This window comes from Gossypium hirsutum, chromosome D02, assembly GCF_007990345.1.
Source record: "Gossypium hirsutum isolate 1008001.06 chromosome D02, Gossypium_hirsutum_v2.1, whole genome shotgun sequence".
Lineage (NCBI taxonomy): Eukaryota > Viridiplantae > Streptophyta > Magnoliopsida > Malvales > Malvaceae > Gossypium > Gossypium hirsutum.
The window spans coordinates 22,173,562-22,194,961 of record NC_053438.1 but is presented as its reverse complement, the minus strand read 5'-3'; the positions used below and the strand labels follow the sequence as shown (position 1 = coordinate 22,194,961).

General features: G+C 34.6%; 1 protein-coding gene and 1 pseudogene across 1 annotated transcript; one reads left to right on the top strand and one right to left on the bottom strand.

Annotated features, from left to right (window-relative positions):
* The first annotated feature begins 1,184 nt into the window (after window positions 1-1,184).
* On the top strand, window positions 1,185-2,758 carry LOC121214528 (photosystem II CP47 reaction center protein-like; annotated as a pseudogene).
* Window positions 2,759-15,493: 12,735 nt separating this feature from the next.
* LOC107910208 (cysteine proteinase 15A) lies at window positions 15,494-17,805 on the bottom strand. The gene is made up of 4 exons (XM_016837990.2): window positions 17,161-17,805; window positions 16,931-17,050; window positions 16,168-16,414; window positions 15,494-16,084 (listed from the first exon to the last, which is right to left on the bottom strand). The coding sequence occupies exons 1-4, from the start codon at window positions 17,626-17,628 to the stop codon at window positions 15,807-15,809; spliced, it is 1,113 nt and encodes a 370-aa protein (XP_016693479.1). The 5' UTR covers window positions 17,629-17,805; the 3' UTR covers window positions 15,494-15,806.
* Between the last annotated feature and the right edge of the window lie 3,595 nt (window positions 17,806-21,400).

Here is a 21,400-nt window from a genome sequence, read left to right as displayed (position 1 = left end):
TAAAGAAAGATAAGTTTTGGCTTGTTTTCCTATAATCTATAATATAGAAAAATTCGTTAAACTTATCGCAAAAACTTTTCATTGATCTATTTTTTTTCATTGGGATTCAATCCAAATCACGATGTCATTTTCTTGTTCGTGAATGGGTTTCATCAATTTTTTATTCAATTTTTTTAGGTCTATGCTCTACTCCAAGAAAAGATCTACCCGATTTTGATTTGTGCATATAGGACAAATAACCCAATACCACATCTTTTTGCTATGATTTCATTTTCTTTTTTATTTTAATTTAATTACTTTTTCTTTCATGTTGTTCACCAAATATTCAACATATTTCTCATATTATTCAATTGGTTAATAGTTTGAAATCGATCTTATTTCTATTTCTAATTTGTAAATAAAAAAATTTACGATTATGATATAAGTGGTAATCATAAATGTATTACCAATTGGGTTTTTTCTAGACGGAGTGTGGATGCTTCATTTTTTTAGTCCAACCAAGCCAACCATAAATCATTCTAATTGAAAATATTAATCTGGACACTCCCCCCAAAAATGAAATGGATCTCTAATTGCACTTCATTAAACTTCGCACTACAAATTTCTGATAATTCAATCAATGTTTTTTGGGTGAAACAAAGGATATCCCGATCGGGCGAAAGCACAGGGGAATCCCATATAACCCACTATATTTGATAAGTCATACTATACGTCAACCCAAACTTCATCTTCCTCTCTCGGTTTTTGAAAAGGAACTTTTGGAACACCAATAGGCATTAAATGAAAGAAAAAAAATTAAATACTATATTTCACTTTGATCTGGAAGTGTAATAATGGTCTTAATAATATTGGCCTTATATTTTATACATAGAATAAGGCCATAAAATAATGAAAGACAGAATGAATGAAAGAGAATTATTACCAATAAGTCCTTTGAATCACGAACAAATAAGGATGCGTTTATTCATAAAAAATAAGATCAACCCCCATTGCATATTGATACTTATCGGGTATAGAATAGATCTGCTTCTTTTTTTTTTCTTCTGAGCCGAATTCTTCCCTTAATTACTAATGGAATAGAACAAATATGAATCCTTTCTCCGAAAGAATTCACCAAAAAGGGGAGGTATTCCAATGCAATAAAGTTACACGTGTCTATTTTTCATTAATAAAAGGGTATTTCCATGGGTTTGCCTTGGTATCGTGTTCATACTGTCGTAGTGAATGATCTCGGTTACTTGCTTTTTGTTCATATAATGCATACGGCTTTGGTTGCTGGTTGGGTCAGTTCAATGGCTCTATATGAATTAGTCATTTTCTATCCCTCCGATCATGTTCTTGATCCAATGTGGAGACAAGGTATGTTCGTTCTACCTTTCATGACTCGTTTAGGAATAACCAATTCATAGGGTAGTTGGAGTATTACTGGGGGACTATAACAAATCTGGGTATTTAGAGTTACGAAGGTGTGGCCGGAGCACATATTTTGTTTTCTGGTTTGTGCTTCTTGGCAGCTATCTGGCATTGGGTATATTGGGATCTAGAAATTTTTTGTGATAATCGCACAGGAAAACCTTCTTTAGATTTGCCCAAGATTTTTGAAATTCATTTCTTTCTCTCAAGAGTGGCTTGCTTTGGCTTTGGCGCATTTCATGTAATAGGATTGTATGGTCCTGGAATATGGGTGTCGGACCCTTATGGACTAACTGGCAAGGTCCAACCTGTAAATCCGGTGTGGGGCGTGGAAGGTTTTGATCATTTTGTTCCGAGAGGAATAGCCTCTCATCATATTGCAGCAGGGACATTGGGCATATTAGCGGGCTTATTTCATCTTAGTGTTCGCCCGCCCCAACGTTTATACAAAGGATTACGTATGGGAAATATTGAAATCGTCCTTTCCATTAGTATAGTTGTTATTTTTTTTGTAGCTTTTGTTGTTGCTGAAACTATGTGGTGTGGTTCAGCAACTACCCCCATCAAATTATTTGGTCCTTCTCGTTATCAATGGGATCAAGGATACTTCCAACAAGAAATATATCAAAGGGTTAGTGCTGGGTTAGCCGAAAATCAAAGTTTATTAGAAGCTTGGTGTAAAATTCCTGAAAAATTAGCTTTTTATGATTACATTGGCAATAATCCAGCAAAAGGAGGATTATTCAAAATGGGTTCAATGGACAACAGGGATGGAATAGCTGTTGGGTGGTTAGGGCACCCTATCTTTAGAGATAAAGACGAGTGTGAAATTTTTGTACATCGTATGCCTACTTTTGTTTTTTGAAACATTTTCGGTTGTATTGGTAGAAGGAGACAAAATTGTTAGAGCGGATACCCCTTCTAAAAGGGCAGAATCAAAGTATAGTGTCAAACCAGTAGGTGTAACTGCTGAGTTCTATTACGGTGAACTCAATGGAGTGAGTTATAGTGATCCGGCTATTGTGAAAAAATATGCTAGATGTGCTCAATTGGGTGAAATTTTTTAATTAGATCGTGCTACTTTGAAATCCGATGGTGTTTTTCGTAATAGTTTGAGGGATTGGTTTACTTTTGGGCATGCTTCGTTTGCCTTGCTTTTCTTTTTCGGACACATTTGGCATGGTGCTAGAACCCTATTCAAAGATATTTTTGCCGGTATTGATCCAAATTTGGATGCTCAAGTGGAATTTGGAGCATTCTAAAAACTTGGAGATCCAACTACAAGAAGACAAGTAGTCTGATGCAAGATTTCTTTGTTATTTTTCACTTCTACTTCTATTTGTGATTTGCCATAGGCTACTAGAAAAATCTTGATTTAAATCGCTGCCTTTTCTTTGATTCTTATTCTTTCTTTATTTTATTTGGGAGATGATTCCAAATAAATAGGTACAGAAGCTATAATTGTAAACCACGATCGAATTTATGGAAGCATCGGTTTATACATTGCTCTTAATATCTACTCTAGGGATAATTTTTTTTGCTATCTTTTTTCGAGAATCGCCTAAAATTATAACTAAAACTATGAAATGATTTTTAATTATCTTAATTGGAAGGCTCATTACTCCAATTAGTCCCATGTTCCTCGAATGGATCTCTTAATTGTTGAGAGGGTTGCCCAAAAGCATTATATTATGCGTACCCAGTAAAACTTACAAGTAAACCAAATATAGAGATGGCGACTAAGGTTGCTGATTCCATTATTATATAATTTCAAGATCACAATGGGTCTATGATAAGATTGTTTATTTACAGTAGAATGATATACAAAGTCAACAGATCTCACTGAATACAAAATAATATTTATGGCTACACAAACCGTTGAGGGTAATTCTAGGTCTGGTCCTAGACAAACAATTGTAGGGGATTTTTTGAAACCATTGAATTCGGAATATGGTAAGGTATCTCCTGGATGGGGAACGACTCCTTTTATGGGTGTCGCAATGGCTTTATTTGCGATATTCTTATCTATTATTTTGGAGATTTATAGTTCTTCCGTTTTACTAATGGAATTTCAATGAATTAGATTTACAAGAATCACGAAACCTCGCTTTTCAATACAAAAAGTGAAACTTTTAGTTATCATATTTTTTTATCCCCATTCTATTTCGGTAGTTTGACCGTGAAATTTATTTGTTTCTGTATTTTCGAAATATGAGTATGTGAATTGTTATAACTGATCCTATTGATAGTACAGAAAATAGGTTTGCCATCTTGATAGAGTTAGTTTTATCCCGTCAGATAGTCATTCTAGTATTTGGAGCATGGGATATATGAAATGGATCACAAAGTATTTGAACTATGATCCATACTCGACAAATAAGGAAAATCCATGAATGGCTTGTCACTACCTAAAAAATCATTATCTTTAAAATCACATCTGATGTAAACTAATTTAAACTGCAGTTTAAGTTAGTATGAAATATAAAATATTTGTCATTCACGGATAAATAATATAATACACTTTGGAAACCAAAAATAATTTATTAAAAATTTCATTGGAATCATAGTTTCATGAGTACAATTTTAAATACAAAATCCGTTCTTCGATTGTGGAAATTTTGACAACACCCCCATGTCATGCATAATACAAAACATTAGAAGCCTCACCACGATGATTGGAACACCCTAACTCAAATTCGTCGCCAGAACAGGGTTATGGATCATTACCGATAATTACAAATCAAATGGACAAAAATTTCACACATTTCATAACATGTTAATAATTACATCAGAACCAATCAAAATCATATATATTGTCCCTTATACGAGCCCTCGAGGCCCTAAATACGCTTTAGAAACAAGTCAGACTAAATCGAAAACTCAAGGAATTTTTCAGAAAACATTGAAAAATTTCAAAGCTAAAGGGGTCACACAGCCAATGACACACACGAGTCTCAAGCCATATGGGCATTCAAAATAAGGACACATGGCCGTGTCCCAGCCTATGTCTATGCCCATGTAACTCACTAACTTGGGCCACACAGCGAAGCCATACGCCCGTATGCTAGGTCGTGTACCCTTCGAAGTAACTTCACACGCCTGTGTGCCAGGCCATGTGCTAGGCCGTGTAACAGCCTGACATGCAATCCCTTTGCAAGCTACAGGAGATACACGGATGTGTCACCTGGCCAAGTGCCACACACGATTGAGACACACGCCCGTGTGGATGAAAATAGGCCATTTTACAAGCCCTATTTCTCACCCAATTTGGCTTAAACCTACATCCAACATTATGCATATGAACAAGCCATATTAAGGCATCCAAAACAAGTATAATCAAGACTTAAACATATGGTATATTCACATACAACCAATATGCCCTTAGGTACCTCAAATGACAATCCATATCATGTATAATTATGTACATAATTGGACCAAATAAGCCAACAACCTTCAAAGCAATTTGCATCATTTCACGCCACTTAGCTTACTTACCAAAACATACCAAAACTTCCCAATTAGTACCAATTATACCATTTTAACCTAACATCAATATACATATATACCTTCCACAACAAAGCACAAATTCACATCAAACCTTATGAAATATCTAATGTGCACATTCAACAACTATTTCATTTTCCATAATTCAACCACAATTCACACCACATATCAACCATATTAAGACAACTTATGCACATCCAAAATATGCCAACCACAAGCCAAATAAGTGGCCATAATCACAACAAAACATATAGGCCAACATTAGCCAAAATAAGTTATACATGCCATTATATAACTTGCGATAGTGTGATATCTCCTGATTGTTCTAAACATGTTTTCATATAGCAATGACTTCCAACCGAGCTGATTTTGATGAAGTAGAGAGTAATGCTCAAGCCTCTGTTCACGGAGCAGCTTTGAACGGTATGAGGCTTGTATCTGAGGGCCGAGGAGGAGAGGCTAAGGAAGCCTTCTTCCAAATGTTGAATCAATGGTTCACTGAGTTTGTACAAACGAACCCAGCTACTTAAAAACCTCTACACCGTCCTGTTCCCCAATTGGTTCCCATTATTCCTCAAGGTATGGAATCAATCTGAGTTAGTAAGCCTCCTATTGATAAGATACATAAGTACAAGGCCAAAAAATTCTAAGCTACAACTGAGAATGATCCCGAGAGAGATGAATTCTAGTTAGATAATATGATCAGGGTTTTTGATGAGCTATCCTATACACCAGCTAAATGTGTTAAATGTGTAGTATTATTACTAAAAGATACAGCGTATCAGTGGTGGAACAAGTTGATTTTAATTGTACTGAGAGAGTGGGTCACCTGGGAATTCTTCCAAATTGAGTTCCAAAAGAAGCATATCAGTCAGAGGTTTCTGGATAAAAAATGTAAAGAATTTTTAGAGCTCAAACAGGGTTGTATGACTGTATCAAAATACGAGTGGAAATTTGTCAGATTGAGCAAATATGCTTGGAAGTGTATTCTGACTGAGACTGCTATGTGTAAGAGATTCGAAGATGGATTAAACAAAGGCATAAAAGATTCTGGTCGGAATTCTTGAGTTGAAAGAATTCGTTATACTAGTTGATCGGTTACATAAGGCCAAAGAACTGAGTAAAGAAAATAAATGTGCAGATTTTGAAGCTAGAGACTCGAGAAAGAGATCGACTGGGAATTTCTATCAGTCAGTATCAAAGAAATTAAAAGAACATCACACTAGTTCTACTACTTCTGTGGGATATTCTAGTAAAAACAGAGGTACTCCACGCTCTAGTCCTAAACCTCAAGCTACATCTATAGCGAGTGTGGGTAGCGTTAGAGATGTCAAACCTGAGTGTAAGCACTGTAACAGACCATATTATGGTAAGTGTCGAGGGAAGAAAGAAGCCAGGTGTGGTTCCTTAGACCACTATCTTATAGATTGTTTAGAGAAATCTGAGAAAGAGAGAGTTTAAACTATGAGGCCAAGCAACACAACTGCGAGAGGTAGACCACCTCGTAATCTTAAAACTGTGAGTGGTAGTTGTGGTGTAACGAAAGATTCTGCTGTGAAATCTGAGGCACGAGCACCAGTTAGGGCTTATGCTATTCGCGCACGAGAAGATGCTTCTGCGCCAGATGTTATTATCGATACTTTCTTTATTTTTGATACTAATATTACTACTTTGATTGATCTGATATCCACTCATTCTTATGTGTGAATGAATTTAGTCTCTAGTAAGAATTTAACTGCTGAGTCCACTGAATTTGTGGTTAAAGTATCGAACCCCTTAGGTCAATATGTGTTAGTTGATAAAGTTTGCAAGAACTCTCCTTTGATGACACGAGGTTACAGTTTTTCGGCTGATTTGATGCTGTTACTGTTTGATGAATTTAATGTGATTCTGGGTATGGATTGGCTAACTCTGCATAATGCTATTGTAAACTATAGACGAAAGCTTATCCTATTAAAATGTCAAAACAATAAGACGTTTTGTATTGAATCAGATAATCCGAATGGGTTGCCTATTGTTATATCAACTATGTCAGCGTAGAAATATGTGAGAAAAGGTTGCAATGCTTACCTTGCTTATGTATTGGATACTAAAGTGTCTGAATCGAAGCCTGAATCAGTGCCAATGGTTTGTGAATATCCTGATGTGTTTCCAAAGGAGTTACCTGGATTACCTCTAGTCAAAGAGGTCGAGTTTGCTATAGAACTTGTACCGGGAACATCACCGATATTGATAGCACCTTACAGAAAGGCTCCTACTAAATTGAAAGAATTGAAAGCACAGCTACAAGAGTTGACAGATAAGGGTTTTGCTTGACCCAATTTTTCACCTTAGGGTGCACCGGTTCTGTTTGTTAAGAAAAAATACAGATCGATGAGATTGTGTATAGATTATTGTCAACTCAAAAAAGTTACAATCAATCCACTGCCCCGTATTGACGATTTATTCGATCAATTGAAAGGTGCTACAGTATTCTCAAATATTGATCTTCGTTCTGGTTACTATCAGCTACGAGTGAAAGATTCAAATGTGCCGAAAACTTTATTTAAAACCAGGTACAAACACTATGAATTTCTTGTGATGCCGTTTGGTTTAACTAGCGCACCTACATTATTTATGGATTTGATGAACAGAATCTTTAGACCATATCTAGACAAATTTGTTGTGGTATTTATTGACGATATTCTGATATATTCCCGAGATGAATCCGAGTATGCTGAGCATTTGAGAATTTTTTTGCAAACTCTGCAAGATAAACAATTATTAGCCAAAATTAGAAAATGTGAGTTTTGGCTTCTAGAAGTCGGTTTTTTGGGACATATAGTGTCAGCTGAAGGCATCAGAGTTGATCCAAGTAAAATTTTTGTAGTTGTTGACTGGAAACCACCGAGAAATGTACCTAAAGTCAGAAGTTTTCTGGGATTAGCTGGCTATCACCAAAGATTTGTTAAAGGGTTCTCAATGATAGCTACACCGATAATGCGATTATTACAGAAAGATGTGAAGTTTGAATGGTCTGATAAATGTCAACAAAGTTTCAATCAGTTGAAAGCACTGTTGACTGAAAGACCAGTTCTAGTTCAGCCTAAATCGGGTAAAGAATTTGTGATTTTCAATGATGCATGTTTAAATGGATTAGGCTGTGTTTTGATGCGGGAAGGCAAAGTAATATCTTATGCTTCCAGACAGTTAAAGCTGCAGGAAAAGAACTATCTGACACATGACTTAGAGTTGGCAACAATTGTGTTTGAGTTAACAATTTGGCGACACCATTTGTTTGGCAAAAAATTTCACATATTTACCGATCACAAGAGTTTAAAGTGTCTAATGTCATAGAAAGATCTGAATCTAAGACAACGTAGATGGCTCGAACTGTTAAAAGATTATAAATTGATCTTGATTATCATCCTGGAAAAGCAAACGTATTTGTTGATGCTTTGAGTAGAAAGTCCTTGTTTGCTCTGCGAGCGATGAATACACAACTGATGTTATCTGATGGTGGCTCAATCTTATCCGAGTTAAAAGCTAAATCAATATTTTTGCAATAGATCTGTAAAGCTCAGAAATGTGATAGTACGTTGTTACCTAAATGGGTACAGTGTGAATTGACTTATGATTCAGAATTTTAGATAGGACCTAATGACTGCTTATAGTTCAGAGGTAAAGTTTGTGTACCGAAGAATCTAGAGCTTATTTAGAGAATCTTACATGAAGCTCATAGTGGTAGCTTATTTGTTCATTCGGGAAGTAATAAAATGTATGATGACTTGAGATAGATGTACTAGTGGCTGGGAATGAAATGTGAGATTTATGATTTCGTATCAAGATGTTTGATATATCAACAAGTTAAAGCTAAACATCAAGTACCTTCAAGACTGTTACAACTAGTGATGATAGCAGAGTGGAAATGTGATAGAGTTACTATGGATTTAGTATCGGGGTTACCCCTATCACCGAGAAAGAAAGATGTCATCTGGGTTATCGTTGACCGTTTGTCGAATTCTGCACATTTAATTCCGGTACGTATAGATTTCTCCCTTGATAGATTGGTTGATTTATATGTCTCTGATATTTTTAGATTACACGAAGTGCCAGTCTCCATTATTTCGAATAGAGATCTACGGTTTACATCGCGATTTTGGAGAAAGTTATAGGAAGCTCTTGGTACACGGTTGCTTTTAAGGACTACATTTCTCCCTCAGACCGATGGTCAGTCCGAACGTGTGATTCAGATTCTCAAAGATATGCTTCATTGTTGTGTATTAAAGTATGAAGGCAATTAGGAGAAATATTTACCGTTAATCGAATTAACGTATAATAACAGTTTTCAGTCGAGTATAAAAATGGCACTGTATGAGGCTCTGTATGGTTGTAGATACCGAACTCCATTATACCGGACCAAGCTCAGTGAGAAAAAGATACACGGGGTTGATTTGATTCGTGAGATTGATGAAAAAGTGAAAATATTATGAGATAGCTTGAAAGCAACTTCAAATCGTCAGAAATCGTATGCAGGTCTTAAACATAAAGATATAGAATTCCAAGTCGGCGATAGAGTATTCTTGAAAGTTTTGCCCTAGAAGAAAGTTCTTCGGTTTGGTCGCAAAGAAAAGTTGAGCCCTCAATTTTTTGGGCCATATGAGATTACAGAAAGAATTTGACCTGTTGCATATCGATTAGCTTTACCGTCAAAACTTGAAAGAATTCATAATGTCTATCATGTGTCTATGTTACGATGGTACCGATCTGACCTTTCAAATTTCATTTCCCCAACAGATATCGAGATTCAATCTGACATGACATATAGTCAAGAATCGATCAGAATTCTGGCATGAGAGGTGAAAGAATTGAGAAATAAGAACATAACTTTAGTAAAAGTTCTCTGGCAGTGACACGGAATAGAAGAAGCTACCTAGTAACCCGAGGAAGCTATGGGAAAGCAATATCCGAACCTCTTTTCTGGTAAGATTTTCGGGGACAAAAATTATTTTAAGGGGAAGAGTTGTAATAGCTTGTTTTCAGTGAAATTAGAATAGTGGTTTCGGGACCACAATTCTGAAGTTGAAATTTTTATTTTATTATTTTATGGTCTACCGCATGATAGTATTACCGTATAAAAATTTTGTTAAGAAATTTTACCGTTTACATGTTTAATTTGATAAAAATGACTAAATTACGTAAAGTGCAAAAGTTCAGTTCTAATAGCTAAAGGTATTAAATAGCTATATAACTTTAAAATGGAAGTCTTTATATGGTAATTAGACCATTTGTGAGTTAGTGATAGATGTTGGCTTGGCAATTTTGTAATCATTAAAGTTAATTAAGATTAATTTTGGAAATTAGTAATTATATGTTATAATAAATAAAACAAATGAAAAAGCCATCATCTTTTAATTGTTTTCATCCGAATTTAGAAGGGGAGAAACCGTTGTTGAAGCTTAACTTTCGGCAACCCTAATTTCTTCAATTAGGTATATATTTTTAATCTGTTTTTAATGATTTCTATGTTTTCAGGATCGTGGTAGCTTAATCTAGCTAGCCCGGGGACTGATTTGTGAAACTGTTTAACTATTAGGGTTTTACCATTGATGAATGTATATGATTTTTGAAGTTTGATGATAGAAAATGAATGGTTGTTGTTAGATAAACAACTTTTGAAAAGGAATTTTTAGTGAAATTGTCAAATAGGGATTAAATTGAAAAATAGGAAATATTACATGGTAAAATTGTGAAATAATTGAAGTATAGTGCTTTCCAAGGACCTATTTGATATTCATCCATAGTGGGTTGTGGTAAAATTGTGTAAATTTCCATTTTTATGAACTAGGGACTAAATTGTAAAGAAATTAAAAGTATAAGGGCAAAATGGTAATTTTGCAAAAATATTTGTTAGACTAAATTGAATGTGAAATATATTGAATTGGGTTAAATTATCCATATAGATCCAGTCAGACCTCGTACAAAGTTAGGTCAAGGCAAAGAGAAAATCTCGGATTAATCGCCTCCGTATCTACATATACTCATCGAGGTAAGTTCGTGTAATTAAATTGTGTATTTATATGTTTTAATTGAGTTATATGTATGCAATTTGTATAATTTCCATATATAATCGCCTCCGTAAAATTTCAGATCAATCAGACAACGTTTACCCACTCAAATGAATTTTTTTCGAAAAATTTTTTCTGGGTAAAACTGCTGTTTGTAGTTTAAAAAATAGAGATCACTTTAGAAATAAAACAAGAACACCCAAAACACCCAAAATCTGATACCAAATGATAGAGGGTTGCGCGCGGACCAAGATCGAGTTGTCAAGTCACGAGGAAACTCCTACGAGGCTCTAAACAATCAGATCTGAACCAAACAGAAAATTAAAGTTAGATACGAGATAGATCTTAAACAAACGACTAATAAACAGCAAGAAACCAAGACACCCTTAGAGATGGTTATTCTTGGAAGCCAAGAATCGAATTGTGCTTAGGCAATGATTTCCCAACAGTCGACCCTATCAATTACGAAAAAAAAAACAAAACGAATCAGATTTCAGATCAAAAGAAAACAATTAGAAATTTAATTGAATATTAGGGATTGGAACGGCAAGAAAGAAATAAAATAGATGGCTCAAATGATTTTGGAAGTATAGAAGTAATGCGAATCTGCCAACAAATCAATTCGGCAAAGAATGCCCAAATTCCAACAGCCAAATTTCACCCAAAAAGAGGAGGCAATAATCGGTAAGAACCCTAGAAATTAGGGAATTTTGGATCGATTCTCTACTGCCAAGAAGGGAACCGATTAGACGAAGAATTCTTGGAGTATAAACAAGGCTGAAACGCAAATAAGAACAGCAAAGCAATTAGATAAAGACTCAGCACAAGCAGAAATAAAGAAAAGAAATTGAACAGCAAGAAATTAAATTAAAGTCCTAAGAAGCCTTGAAATCCCGAAAGACTTCACAACTCCCTTCAAACGACTCTAATCTCCCCTCCAAAGAATATCAATGGCAAGAAGAAGGTTGAAGATGGCTCCCACAATCAAAAGATTGTTAAAACAACTTCTAAAGAAAACTCAAGAGAGAATTCTTGGAGAAAACCTCAAAGAAAATTCTGCACTCAACAAATCTAAAATTTCAATAAAATTCTAAGTAGTGAATACAAGGGTGGCCGGCCATGCCTTTAAATAGGCCTTAGACTAATACTAATCTTATTAGAAAATTTAAAAATTAAACCTAATTAATAAAAATAATAGGCAAATTCGGCCATGCACTTAAATGGACTATTTTGGGCCGAATTTTAACATGTAACATTCCTAAAGCCTAAAATTTAAATTAACAATTAAAATGTTTACAAATTGGGCCCTTTGATAATTTGGCCTGATTTTCAACTAAATATGGGTGTATTCCTTGATTGGGCTTGAAATATTCTTATTGGGCCTTGCCTTCAAGAACTTGGGCTTGTGATCCATCTTTTACCGAAATTGAGTCGTTGATGCTCGTGACGGAGATCCAATGTGCTTTGGCTGCAAGATTCGGTTTCTTGGACCAAGATTTCCAAGATTTGAAATCTTGATTTTCTTGATTCTTGAAATCGCTCCAAACAGCAAAATTGGGCCAAGATTCGGTTTCTTGATTTTCTTGAAAACAAGAAAGTGAATCTTGATTTTCTCGTTCTTTTGTGTACGCATCTAAGGCCTTGCTAACGAACTCCTGAATGGTCCCATTTAGTTTGGAACGCATTTGTCGGGCCTTTGATATCGTTATTGGGCCTTGTGGTAATTTGAGCCCATCACGTTCTTGAACTTGGGTTGGGCCTTTGTGACTCGTATCACTTAGAATATATCAATTTCAAGCATAATTCTTCAAGCAACGTACAACGGAAACTTTATAAAACTGTAACATATTATGAAATTGATACATGGCTAGTTAAATCAAGCTCCCATGATCACAAATCTATAAAAATTACAAGAATAAATGCTTGGATTTCTTACCTAAATATATAGCTGAATAACCAAGGGTTTGAAAGTTTCTTCAACCTTTTTCTCTCTATGGACTACGAAAAAAGAGAAAGAAGATGATATTCTCTTTCTTTCCACTTAAATTTATATAAATAGTTTAATTAGTATATAGTTAACTTAATTAAATCATAATTAATTACCATAATCCACTTTTAATTTTACTTAGCAAAGATTGTTATCATTTTCCATTAACTTGTACTTAATAGTGGCTTATTAACCATTTTGACCCTTTGATTAATTGCTATCTAAGTCCCCACGCCTTTCGTCAATTAAAACTCTATAGCAATTGAACTTTACAATTTAGTTTCTGAGTCTTAATTAACTATTAATTTGATAAAATTACTAGACCAATATTTGATATATTTTTATACTTGATTTACAGAAATGGAGTTTCGAAATAGTATTTTTCGGTACCACGAAAAATCAATTGTTACAGTATATTATTTATTATTATTAACAAAAAATAATATTAATTGATGGGGTAAATATAAAAATATTAGGTTACTTATCATGAATAATGTCTTATAAATATAATAATAGAATTTATATACATTTAAACTATGGTGGATAATAATAATCGATAAAATTTGAAAAGAGTTTTATTTTTATATTGTTATTTTAATATTATTTAATAATTAATAATAACTAAATTCATATAAAATAATCATATATATAACAAAGTTTAATTCTTTTAATTATACATATGAGTTAATACAAAACAAAAATATCTATACAACTGTGTTGAATGATTATTGATAAAATTATATTAATTCTATTTTTATTTATTATATAATAGAGTATTGGATTCAAAATATTATTTTAATATTAATTTTATTAATAAATAATAAAAATAATATAAAATAATGTAAAAAATATAAAAAATAGATTAGAATAGTAATCACTTACTAATTAAATTAAGTCTTAATAAGTAATTGGTCTCTTTGTAATAAATATAAAAAATCGCAATTGTAACAAATTAGTCGATTTTCTTTGTAACTGGTCTCTTTCTAAGTGTTGTAACTTGAACTTTAATATGGATTATCCTAGTGATAACCATAACATTGTTATTTCGGATGCAATTTAATTTGAGGTAGTGACCTTTGGGTCCTTTTTTGTCAAAAAAAAAATCTTCATAAGTAATATTATTATATATTTCATAAAATAAAAATATATTATTAAATAAATATTTTGTAATTGATCATGTATTTTAAATAATTATTATTTACATTAATTAAATAAAATAAAAATATATAATTAATTTAAAATAAATAAACATGTGAATACATGTGCATAGAGATGTTCATGGAGTAGAGATGTTCATGGGTCAGGCCGGGCCGGGCCAAGGCCCGGTTCCAAAAATTTTCATGTTCAAGTCCATTTTCTCGGCGAACCGGCTTGCCTAAAAAGCTCATTTCACTATTCAAAAAATAATAAAATATTATATTTTATATTTTTAATTGATATTTTATATAATTTTATAATTAAATTTTAATTTTAAAAATATTTTTTATTATTTAAATTAAATTTAGGCCAGACTGAGGTGCAAAATTCCTTGTCGATCAGGCTGAGAAAACTACTCTACTCTTGAAAAAGTCTATTTAAGAGTTTAAAAACTCTAAAAATTATGTATCAAATCATTACTTATAATTTAATGTTATACATTTAATTTAACAACCATCTTGTGTGAAAACTCAACTTATTATCTTGAGGCAATCTTCTCACTATTTCTATTTTTGTATTTTACAGTTAAAAATAATGAATTGATTTGATTTCTTATTTATTATTCCAATTTATTATCCTTATCTTTTTACAATTAATATGAAATTAGAAAAATATAAAAAAATATAAACACCTAACTTAATATGACGAAGGAGGCATGAATGGGGCCAGAAGACTTTCGTTGCTTACCTCATAACCCGTCTAAAACCATCAAGTTGTATTTTATGTTAGGCATCAAAATTTGTTTCGCCTTTTAATTTTATAAAATGAAAATACTCATTTTAATTTTTAATTTCTTTTAATCCTTGTATTATTTATCAAATCATTATATCTATAAATAATTAACCGGTAAGATGAATTCAATTATCTACCCTAATTACTCACATAACCCAAAAAAAATAAAATGAAATGACAAGATTTTTTTTTTTTTGCGTGGGACAGGAATCAAATCAGGGAATAAAGGTTTGTAGCTTTTAGATATTATTGAGACTATAGAGACAGAATAGACGGTGAGACTGAAGGGCCCTTTGGCTGACGCGTATTATTGTATTTTTATGCGCAACGATTGGTGAACTACAAAGCAGTCTTGGAAAACAAAAAGGAATTGACGCTCTTGTATGCGTCATGTATCTAACAACCTTTTTCTTCTGTGATTACTAAAGGAAGACCACGGGAAAATTAGTGAACAGAAAGAGACGGAAAGAACACACATTTTACCCTACATGGCGAGTATTAGTATCCAATAGCTGGATTCAACATCTCTGTATTACAACCATCATCAAGGCCAAGAGTTACCGCGAAAAAGGAGAAACAATAAAGGGGAATCTGCCATTGGCCTGCCCAGAGATAATACCAAGTTCCAAATTCATATATAGGTAGACTGATATACATCACAACACTTGGTTACAACACAAATAAGTAATAATCATCTCTAGCATACACCCCTTTTCTTTGGTACAATGAAAATCATTGCCCAAGAAAAAAGAGGTTCATATGCTGAGATTCAAATTCTAAAGCTACTAAATGCAGCCTTTTAAAGGTGGCTGCATAAACCAGGATTGGAATAAACCCGTTCTAGCAGATGGCATAAATCCAGAGATAAGACATACTGACGGATACTAATATTACCGTTACTTATATCAGTCATTTACAGGGCAATGCTACTGAGACTTTGTATGCAAAGCCGCCACACTTGAGACCATGGAGTCTACTCCACAAACATTGCGACCTCTGCATATTTTGTAATATCCGTCCTCTCCCCAGTTTGCTCCCCATGAATTCTTTATGATCCAGAAAGGCTTGTCCTTAAAGCGGATTGGGGAGTAACCAGCAGCTCCATACCCTACCAGAAGAACTCCATGATCCAAAGTTCTAAAGCAAATATAAGGACATGAAACCCCTCCCATATATGTCTGCATGAAAACTGCATTGATACCCACTGCAAGAACCAAAACATATTTAGATTAGATTCGTTCACAAATCAATGACCGTAACAGACACTCCCAACGGCATGAAACTTACCAGCAAGGGGACCATGCTTCACCAAATTAGCAGCGATTTGATCCTCATCAACAGAAATGACACTGAAGTTAGAAACAGAGGCAGCGATTTTGGTCTTGTCAAATTTGCAGGGACCACGGTCATTCCCAGTGTAAGGGTAATCCTTCTCTCTCTCAAGTCCACCAACCTTCAGGGTGTACTCGAAAGCAGAGGTCATTAGACCACCATTACACCCTGAGTCACACGCACCATATTGTTGTGGATCACACTGTAAAATACCCAATCTTTAGTTGAAAGATTGTTGTTTGTTAGATTGATAATTAATGCGTGTTTTTAGCGGGTAGCCAAATGTTAGCACTGAATTTGCAGCCAAAAACCATGTAAAAGAAAATTTTGAAATTACAGAACAGCATCAAAGTTTTCCCAGTTAATTAACATCCTTAACAGACAGTTTTCACCCATCTAAAGCATCAGTCTCTACAAGGGTTGTCATACTTCACAAAAACTGACAAGTTAGTTCAGTTGTTAGTAAATACATGAATTAAAATAGGTAAATTTTACTAATTTATTACAAATCAATTGTTAAACTACTTGCATATAACTTGCTACAAGGTTTAACAATATCAACCCAATTTAATTAACTTCTCATTTTTACTAAAATATCATCATTAAATTCGGATAAATTAAAATAATAGAATTAGGATTTTAATTCTTGTAAGTAGAAGGATAAAATTCTTTTGGTAAATAATCAAGAGATGTAAAGAAAAGTAAGAAAGATTGAAACCTCGTGATCACAATCAACAAGTTGCTGCTCACTCAAGCTTACAAGCTCTCCTGTCGCCAAATAATGGGCTCCCTCCAAAGCCCCCGTCGCACTGAACGACCAACACGATCCACAGGAACCCTAAATATAAACATAAACAAATAAGAATCATCATAAACAAAGCGAGAAATTTAACTAATGACATAAAAAGGATGATATGCGTGATTAAACTAATTATATTCTAATATTACCTGGTCTTTAACGCCAGTGACGGCGCCGTGGTCACGCCAGTCAAAGTCATCCGGTAAGTTGTCAGTCGGAAGGATAGGAGCCTTTTGAGCATCGGCTGGGAGCTTGAGCGGTTTCAAGCCTAGATACTGGCGGCGGAACTCCGATGGAGTTAAATCGGAAAACTTTGTGACGCCATGGACGGCACTGGGGTCCAGGAGCTGATGACGCTTGGCCCGACGCAGGTTAGCCTTGAAGACTCCCAGTCGGTAATCGTGCTCCTCCTGGGATGCGTAGGTTTTCCCATACTTGGATTTGAACAGCGTGAAGTGGTGCTCCGCGTTAAGGAGATGGTCATCGGAGTCCTCCTCGACACCACCATCGGAAACAACTTGACGGATGAGAGGATCGCCGTCGCTATTAACGTCGGAGACGACGGCCGAAGCAACGACGGAGGAAAGGAGGAGGAAGAGAAGAGAGAAGCGGTCCATCGTTGGAAGGGGATAGAGCAAAGAGCTCTGTGGAGTGAAGCCTTCAAAGAGGAAACAACGGATTATAACGGTGGTTCCAATATTATTGATAGGATAATGAAATTTTGACACGCGTTATCCTTTCGTTTGCTGAAATGAAAATATCCCGTTTAAGATTTGATATTTTTTTAAAAAAGAATTCTATTTTAATACTCAAGTTGCTTAGCATTTTTATAATTTTTGTGGGACTTGTTTTTTTATTGATTTTTATGCTTACAAGAAGTCATTTCATTGCAAAATAGAAGAAAGTCCATACGACAAATACACACCAATGCCAACTTGGTCAAGATTTACAAATCAGTTTAATTAATCTTTCTAGAAATAAATTTGAGAGACGGATCATCACCTTACATCCAGGTTTCAGTCATTTATATGAATGAGTCATATAAATGCATATGATCTAAACTATACTTCTAGTCCTTAATTTCAGTAACTAATAAGACCAAGCAAAAGATAAGGAAGGCATACATCAAGCACAAACACAAGATGTTGAGTCAACTAAAGTCCGAACATTAAATCCCACAACAAACTTAAACTTCCTTTGAGATGTTATCCAACACCCCTTTTGTTATCATCCTCCTGCCTCAAAGTTGATCCCAACATTATATTCGGATAGGTGACAACAATCTTATCTTCAGCATTCAGTCAAAAGAGTTGGATAGCATGCTACACCTGTTTTAGCCTCAACTTTTCTTTTTGTGCTTTAGACTGAGCCGCTTATGAATCTTAACAAGGGATCAATTTTACCAGCCCTCTAATAATGGTACCATTTTCCTAATGGTTCATTAAGTTCTATTCAAAATATGTCGCAACTCAACTCGTAGAAGTCTCCCATGGTTTGCTCCTTCGGATTCATGATGGTCCCATTACTTAGGTGGTCCTCAATTTCAAAGTAACCAACTTAGCTTTCTTTGGGCTAATCTTGAGAGCTGGACTACTTAAGGCCTCAAGCCTTCTTTTCACAGTCGTAGTTAAAACTTTTGAGATGAAAAATATCTGGAAAACCTCCCAAAAATACTAGTAATAACTGATTTATCAAAGGGATCGAGATTTTGGATGAGATTTTTACCTTTCCCATACACAAAAGTTAACGTTCTATTTGTCCAGCTCCATTCACCTACCACATTGAAATAAGCCTTAGGGTTTGCTCAGTCTAGTAATGTTCATTGCCTTCACCCAAGTGTGAGAATCACGTGCTTCATCTTCAAAATTCAAGTAGAATTTATTCTGGATCCATTTATGATTTTATTCACTTGTGACGTTTATGGCATGACTTACCCCAATCCTATATAAGTAACTGACCATGTTTATCTAACTCATATACTTTGATATATTGAAAGTCCATGTTCCATTGGTATTGGAGCTGAAAGTTAATATGTTGGGTATATGACTTATGTATGGCATGGATTCATTTACAATAGTGAAATTCATAGGTCGATTACAAAGTAAATGATATCCTCTCATTGGCATTACATGAATTATGAAAAAAGACGTGACCACCGGTCATTCATTTAGGACGAATGATTGTTATTACTATTTTTTATGGTGATCATGATATAAAATAGGACCATAATGAGTTAACACATTTAACCCAAAGGATTAAAGATATCCTATAAGGGGTAACACACTAATGACAAGGTCATTGGACAAAAGCATAAATCTAAGTTGCCTTCATAATGGTATATAATTGGGAGATCAATCATAGTATTTTTAGTGGATTAACTTCATGACCAAAACTAATGATGTAATTGTTGGGATCTAGTGCCCTTAGTGTGGTGATTTTTGTCTATATGTGCTTGTAATTTTTCAAAGAAATAGGTTTAATAAAATATCTATCAATATCATTAATATCTGTGTATATTATCCTTAATGATTTTTGCATGCAAAGCAAAATGAAAATTAATATTGTCTTATGTTTAACTAATATTAAGTAATATTACATGGTCGAATCGTAATTTTAGTTCAATATGTTGAAAAATTGTATGGGTCTATAAGTATCCACCATTTTAGTTCGATATGCATGATCCCATAATGTTTTATTTATAAAATGTGTGTATTGCATATGGAAATTATGGAAGGGGATATTCACTAGGATTAGACAAAGTTCGGATAGGAAAATGGATGACTCTGTTAGATATTGCCATACAGTGTCATTAAGTGCACCCATGATGTGCGAAGCTTCGAGCATTACCGGTGGGGGAGGAAGGGGGACACTTATGTTTTCTAGCATCAATGTGTATACAAGATATGATGATGTTGATGGCTAATAGGTTCAATAAAGTAACACCGTGACGGCGGTTAACAAGCTTTATGGGTCAACACCACGATGGCGGTAAGGTCATTCGGGACATTAGCTAGGTTAAGGTAACTAGTACAATTTGTCGGGACATTAAACATGGGATAGTCCGCCGAGACAATAAACATGGAGACCACAAAGTGTAAGACCATAGTTAGGTTTTGGCAACCAATGGAGTCCGTCAACACATTAAACGTAAGGTATATTGTGTAAGACCATAGCTCGGTTATAACAGCATAAGTAACCGGGACAGTAAACACGGGGTAGTCCACTAGGACAGTAAACACAGGTAGATAGTCAAGGTAGTAATCGTAGAAATTTTAGCAAACAAATAAAAAAGGTTAGAAGGAAATTGAAAGTATGGACATGAAATAGTTTACTAGTGGGTCGAAGGAATCTGCCAATGAATGGGAAACATAAGGAAAATGAGAAAAGACTATTAGAATAGTAGTCGTGAGTGTCATAAGGGCATATGGGTAATAACCCAGGAAAATTTAAACAAGGGAAATGCTGTGCTAAGGATGAGAGTAAAGTCAAGCAAGAGAAGATGTACCCTAGGGTTGCAGATGTGAGTGTGCCATTAAGAACCATCAAAAGGCATTCAATGAAATTAGCGAGAGGAAGGTACCAATAATGGGTGCTAGGTAACAGTCATGTATGTCAAGACTATTTCTCTTAAATAGGAAACTATTGAGGAAACATCAGCCAAAAAGGCTAGTTATGTGGGGATATAGTATGAAAAAGTAATCGTGAACTTAGATGGCCACTCAGTGACAGTTAATTGAGTACTGTAGGTCACAATGGATTGTAACAGAAGGGCGTGCTACGCTTAAGGGTAAAGTAATGTGATTAAAGAAGATTACGAAGAAGTAATCTAACCACTATTTAGACCAAGTGAGATTTAGTCTACTGAAGTGGCACGGGACCCCTATAGTCATGCGAACAAAAGGAATGTGAACAAGTCATACGGAATTATGATAAGAAAAAGAGTTTGTTATGGACTAACCAGATTTGGAATACCCACTGAGGGACTTTAGGAGGTAGGCCGAAGGGCCGCATTAATAGTACAGGATGGTAGGAAAAAGAAATCCACATTTGGGGATAGGTGAAAGAAAGAATATACGTAAAAGAAAGGATGGAATCCTTAGAGATGGCGAGACATTCAAAGGAACTGTCAAGGCTGATTAAGGCTGATAGGATGTCCGGAAGGTAATCGCACAATAATCTATTCGACAGTAGATAGGATCGGGAATAAGATAAAGTCTGCTATAATGGGTTTGAGAGAAATTTCGCAAACAAGTAGGGAGTTTATTTACATTTATTTCTATTTAATTAAACCCCTGTAAGATATGGTCTATTTTCGTGTAATGTAGAAACTCACTAAGTTCATCCGAACTTACAAGGGTTTGACTTGTGTTGCAGGATTTGCGTGCCAAG

Excerpts from the sequence above, each read along its gene's own strand:
- LOC107910208 (XM_016837990.2), bottom strand. The coding sequence starts at position 17,628 with ATGGACCGCTTCTCTCTTCTCTTCCTCCTCCTTTCCTCCGTCGTTGCT. Across the intron at positions 17,051-17,160 it reads TCACTGGCGTTAAAGACCAG|GGTTCCTGTGGATCGTGTTG; the intron begins GTAATATTAGAA and ends GTTTATATTTAG. Across the intron at positions 16,085-16,167 it reads GAAGCATGGTCCCCTTGCTG|TGGGTATCAATGCAGTTTTC; the intron begins GTAAGTTTCATG and ends TGGTTCTTGCAG.